The sequence below is a fragment of the Heptranchias perlo genome, chromosome 22, assembly GCF_035084215.1.
Source record: "Heptranchias perlo isolate sHepPer1 chromosome 22, sHepPer1.hap1, whole genome shotgun sequence".
Lineage (NCBI taxonomy): Eukaryota > Metazoa > Chordata > Chondrichthyes > Hexanchiformes > Hexanchidae > Heptranchias > Heptranchias perlo.
The window spans coordinates 12,695,126-12,700,748 of record NC_090346.1 but is presented as its reverse complement, the minus strand read 5'-3'; the positions used below and the strand labels follow the sequence as shown (position 1 = coordinate 12,700,748).

Here is a 5,623-nt window from a genome sequence, read left to right as displayed (position 1 = left end):
TAATTCCGACACAAACTTATGGCCTTTTGCCTGGGAGGGTTCTCCTTGCTGTGTAGCCATGGCAACGGGTGACCTCATTGGGAAGTGAGTATTGCATGCTGGGACCTGTCTGGCTCAACTTCTCATCAATTTCAATATCAAAAGGAACTATGTTTTGCCGAGTGTTTGTGATGGGGTGCCTGTGAGTGACGCAGCCAGTGCTTGCATAGCTGCGAGAGGTTAGAACTATGTCATTTTTAGGGTTGCCAACCCTCCAGGATTGGCCTGGAATCTCCTGGACACTGTTGGGAACAAACCTGGGAGAAAAATCTTGGAGGCATTGAAAAAAAATTTTTAAAAAATGTTTTGAATGCTTTCATTTATTAGTTATAAAAGTATTGGAGATGGTGGGGGGAGGGAAAGGCTGTTTGACTGACAGTCAAGAATCACCCAATCGGGTAACGGAGTCTGTTCGCTTTCCAATTGGTCGTGAGAAAGCTGTGCGTCGAGAGGATGGACCAATGGTGGGGTGGGTCAAAGCGGGAGGTCATGTGATGAAACCTCCAGGAAGACACCCAACCAAAGTTGGCAACCCTAATAGTTTTCCTGTCTGTGCCCTATGGTAGGAAGGTAGCAGAGTTAAGAATGTCTAGGCTTGGACAGGCAACTGAAGTGAATGGTAGCCACCTGACTTGGAAAAAGGTCCCTCAATTAGAAGGGCCAAGGGCTGGTAGTTCCCTCCTCGCCGGAGTGGCCATTATTCTTGTTTGCTTAATTCATTCTCGCTGGCAAGGCCGGCATTTATTGCCCAACTCTAATTGCCCTGGAGAAGGTGGTGGTGAGCCGCTGCCTTGAACTGCTGCAGTCCGTGTGGTGAAAGTTCTCTCACAATGCTGTGAGGTAGGGGGTTTCAGGGATTTTGACCCAGCGATGTTGAAGGAAATGGCATTGATGACTAGTTAACGGTCTGGTATGATCTTGGGTGGCGAGTGTCAGCAGGCAATGCAACCGTGAAGGGCACCACAGCCGAGTTTGTGGAGGGGTCACGTTACGTTTCCATCAGGGGTCCATGGAAAGCAGCTAGGGTGAAAGTAGCCTGATTTTTTTTTTTCTTTTTCTGTCCTCCACCAGCTCATGGGTGCGGAGGCCAATTTTGGTGCCTCTGCTGTGGCCTGGCTGAGATTGGCTAACCCGGCACGTACTGAGGATTGAATCCGGGACTTTCCCGCTCCGTTGTGGTTCAGTATCGCGCTGGTACCTTTACACCTAAGCATGGAGGGTGGGTGTTGAGTAAGGAACCTCCTGAGCAGTCTGGGGATTGCAATCCTGCCTGTTACCTAAAACAAAATGACCATTAATTTTGTTTTCATAGCATCATACAGCACCTGAGGAGACCATTCAGCCCATCATGCCAATGCTGGCTCTTTGAAATAGCTATCCAATTAGTCCCTCTTACCCTGCAGCCCTGCAATTTTTTTCCTTTTCAAGTATTTATCCAATATCCTTTTGAAAGTTACTATTGAATCTGCTTCCATCACCCTTTCAGGCAGTGCATTCCAGATCATAACAAATGTCAACAAATTTCTCTTCATCTCCCCTGTTTTAAACGTAGAGAGCTGAAGGTTCCTCTCCCTGGCTTACCTTTGTGTGATTGTGCTGGTTAAAGGCTTGAGATGATGTTGGATAACAGAGCGGCCGGTGGCTGTGCTGCTCCAGGTACCTGAGCTCCCGAGCCCAATCACGCTCTTGTGTCCTCACTAGGAGATTCTGATCCCTCCTCCAGGGAGGGTAACTGGTCCTGGCTCACTCTTATGTGCAGTTCAAATTGGAGAAAGGTAAATGTAGGCGCTTCTTTGCACAAAGAGTGAGACGCTCTCTCTTTGGAGTGAAGCACATCATAGGAACAGGAGTAGGCCATTCAGCCCCTCAAGCTGTTCCACCATTCAATTAGATCACGGCTGATCTGTATCTTAATTCCATTTACCCGCCTTGGTTCATGACCCTTAATACCCTTACACAACAAAAATCTACCAATCTCCGTTTTGAAATTTTCAAAATTGTCCCTGGAACCATTGGAAAAGAACAATTGGATGCTGTAATGGGGGAGACTGAAGGCTTTGTCTGCTTGGGTGAGCTGGGATAGACCAAGTACACTTCCTCAATCATTGAATACACCAATGTGCTGGGCCATCTGTTCGTTCACCTTTTTTAATAACACAATTCTATTTCAAACGCATCTGTAAAACCAAGAGCCTTTTCTCTTGTGACATTGTGAGACACGATTCTGTCTGATGTCGACAGGGCGAATGGCTTCCGATTTTATTTTCTGTGTTCAGACTAAGTTAAACGTAGCGACGGCCTGTTTGGGGCGGAAGGGGTGTTCTCCTTGCTGTGTAGCTATGGCAACGAGTGACCTTATTGGGATCTGAGACACGATATGTCTTTTTTCCCCCCCCCACTCCCACTCTTACCTTTGGAGATGTGAAGGGATTAAAGCAAAGTGGACCAGAGACAACTTCTGGTGAAATTTTAAAAAAAAATCTCTCATTCTGAACGCAACAGAAAAAGATATCGGGCGATATCCAGGCCCAGTCATAGCCACAGCCAGAATTACAGTGAGCATGTCGAACTGTACACTGTGCCAATTCCCCAACCTGTAGGGACATGTTTCCCTGGCACCTGAGCTGTGTGGGATGGGGAAACCCGTTTCATGTCGGCCAGATTAGTGTGAGTCAGAATTGGAATTGAGTAATGAGATGGTGCCACGGTTAGAATCAACTGAGTGGACTGCTGTCCAACTGTAAGGTCCTTTTTTTTTTGTTGCTCCTGTTGACCCTTTGCCAAAAAAACCCCACTTTTTTACATAGAATTATATAGAATTTAAAACAGAAATAGACAGTTTCCTAGAAGTAAAGGGAATTAGGGGTTACGGGGAGCGGGCAGGAAATTGGACATGAATTTCGATTTGAGGTTAGGATCAGATCAGCCATGATCTTATTGAATGGCGGAGCAGGCTCGAGGGGCCGATTGGCCTACTCCTGCTCCTATTTCTTATGTTCTTAATTTGCAGCACAGAAACGGCCATTCGGCCCAACTGGTCCATGCCAGCGTTTCTGCTTCACACGAGCCTCCTCCCACCCTACTTCATCTCACCCTATCATTTTTGTAAAAGGAACATGAGAGATTTTTTTAATTTGTTCATGGGATGCGGGCGAGGTTGGTGAGGCCGCATTTATTGCCGTCTCTGATTGCTCTAAGCAATTGTCTTCACAATTGAGTGGCTTGATAGGCCACATTAAGAGTCCAGCACATAGTGAGGGACTAGAAGAAATTCTTGCATTTATATAGCACCTTTCACAACCTCAAGAGGTCCCAAAGTGCTTTACAGCCAATGAAGTAGTTTTGAAGTGTAGTCACTGTTTAATGTAGGAAACATGGCAGCCAATTTGCGCACAGCAAGATCCCACAAACAGCAATGACCATGTAATCTTTTTTTAGCGATGTTGGTTGAGGGATAAATATTGGCCAGGACACCGGGGAGAACTCCCCTGCTCTTCTTCAAATAGTGCCATGGGATCTTTTAGGTCCACCTGAGAGGATAGATGGGGCCTCAGTTTAACATCTCATCTGAAAGACGGCACCTCCGACAGTGCAGCACTCCCTCAGTACTGCACTGGGAGTGTCAGCCTAGATTTTGTGCTCCTGTCTCTGGAGTGGGGCTTGAACCCACGACCTTCTGACTCAGAGGCCAGAGTGTTACAACTCAACTGAAGGACATTAGTCAGGGTTTTTACATCATATTTTCTGTTGCTAGTCATTGATGATTTATTGAATTAAATTACACAACTTGCACATGGTGGGATTTGAACTTCCCAACTCTGTGCTTGCTAGTTCAGTACCATAAGCACTACACTACCATAACCCACCAATAACAATCTACCTAACCATTGGTTAACTAATGGTAACATTTCCAAGCCGCCTGCCTTTGGTGTCTTCTAATTTCTCCAGTACCCTGGTGTGCCATGTGTTAATGGAGTGAGATGCTTTGGGATCCAAGGGGGATGACTGTATCACCCCCTGTTGGTGGGAGGGAAGGATTACATGGTTGGGCCTCTGCTAATCGAAAACGCCAAATATCCCTAAACTCTGTAGACCACAGGAAGCATGCAATGAGCCAGCTAAACTTCATGTGGTGTTAAGTTTGATTCTTTTTGTGAAGGAGAACGCTGGACTTCTGTTTTAAGTTGTGTCTTTAACACCAATATTTCTGTTTTTGCAGTCGGTGGTTTGGCTCACATCAAGAGACCGGCCTCAGAGTCGAATGAGGAACCAGTGCAGAAGAGGTCGACTCCAGAGGCCAAACCAAAACTCCCCAAGAATACGCCGACCCCCAGGGTCGCACCAGTGGTGAGTGGCCGGTTTTTGTCTCACGGTTAAACTTTTAGCTGGACGCCAATTCATGCAACTTGGTAAACGTGTGTGTTGTTTTGGAACGTTTGTTCACCTCTTGCCTCCTCGATGTATTGTGGTGTGCACAGGAACAGGAGGAGGCCATTCAGCCCCTCGAGCCTGTTCCGCCATTCAGTTAGATCATGGCTGATCTGTATCTTAACTCCATTTACTTGTCTTGGTTCCACAGCCCTTATTAACCTTAGCTAACAAAAATCTATCAATCTCAGTTTTGACATTTTCAATTGACCCCCCAGCCTCAACAGCTTTTTTGAGGGAGAGTGTTCCAGATTTCCACTCCCCTTTGTGTGAAGAGGTGCTTCCTGACATCACCCCTGAACGGCCTAGCTCTAATTTTAAGGTTATCCCCCCTTGTTCTGGACTCTCCCACCAGAGGAAATAGTTTCCCTCTATCTACGCTATCAAATCCTTTAATCATCTTAAACACCTCAATTAGATCACCCCTTAATCTTCTATACTCAAGGGAATACAAGCCTGGTCTATGCAGGCTGTCCTCGTAATTTAACCCTTTTAGCCCCGTGTAAACAGTGTGCAGTCGAGTACTGAAGAACTGCAGCTCCATGAGGTGAAATCTATTGGCTATTTGGACAAGACTTTATCTTTTTACACTTGCAGCATGGGTCTGAGCCACACAGATCATGGAAATCCCAGGTATGGGCCATGGGCTGTGCTGAGTTTGCTGATCTCAGTCCGGTTGGGGATGAGGCCTCTACAGATGGCTTCAGTGCCTGGGCTAGCAAGAAAAATCACCCAGGGTTTGCTGGAAAGTATATCGCCTAGAAATTAGGCCGTGCAGTGCCCGTTTGTCAGGCGCTAAATTGCCCCCTAAGCATCCAATATGGCGGGTAGGAAGCGCAAACTCATTACCAGCCAGAAGTGTGCCACCCACCGCGTTGGTAAAGGCAAAAGACTTGGTGTGAAACAGGTATTAGGCCCATTGCATGTGCAAATAAGGGGCCTAACACTGGTTTGAGGCCCCCACTGCAAGGTTGGTTTGCCCTGAGGCCGCTAACGCGACTACATTCAGGCCGCATGTAGACCCGGTTTTCCTAACAGGTGGTCCTTAAAGCTGCCGCTACCTCCTGACCCAATCGCTCTCCTTCATCAATTACCTGAAGGCTGCTGCGACCGGATCTTCAGTCTCACTTCTCCGGTGAGCTGCCTGTTACCGTCC

General features: G+C 47.0%; 1 protein-coding gene across 1 annotated transcript in view; it reads left to right on the top strand.

Annotated features, from left to right (window-relative positions):
• LOC137340475 (MICAL-like protein 2) overlaps positions 1-5,623 on the top strand; it is a 78,239-nt gene that overhangs the window by 29,748 nt on the left and 42,868 nt on the right. Inside the window, exon 4 of the mRNA XM_068002932.1 lies at positions 4,259-4,386. Coding sequence (XP_067859033.1) covers positions 4,259-4,386 — 128 coding nt within the window. The remainder of the gene's footprint in view (positions 1-4,258; positions 4,387-5,623) is intronic.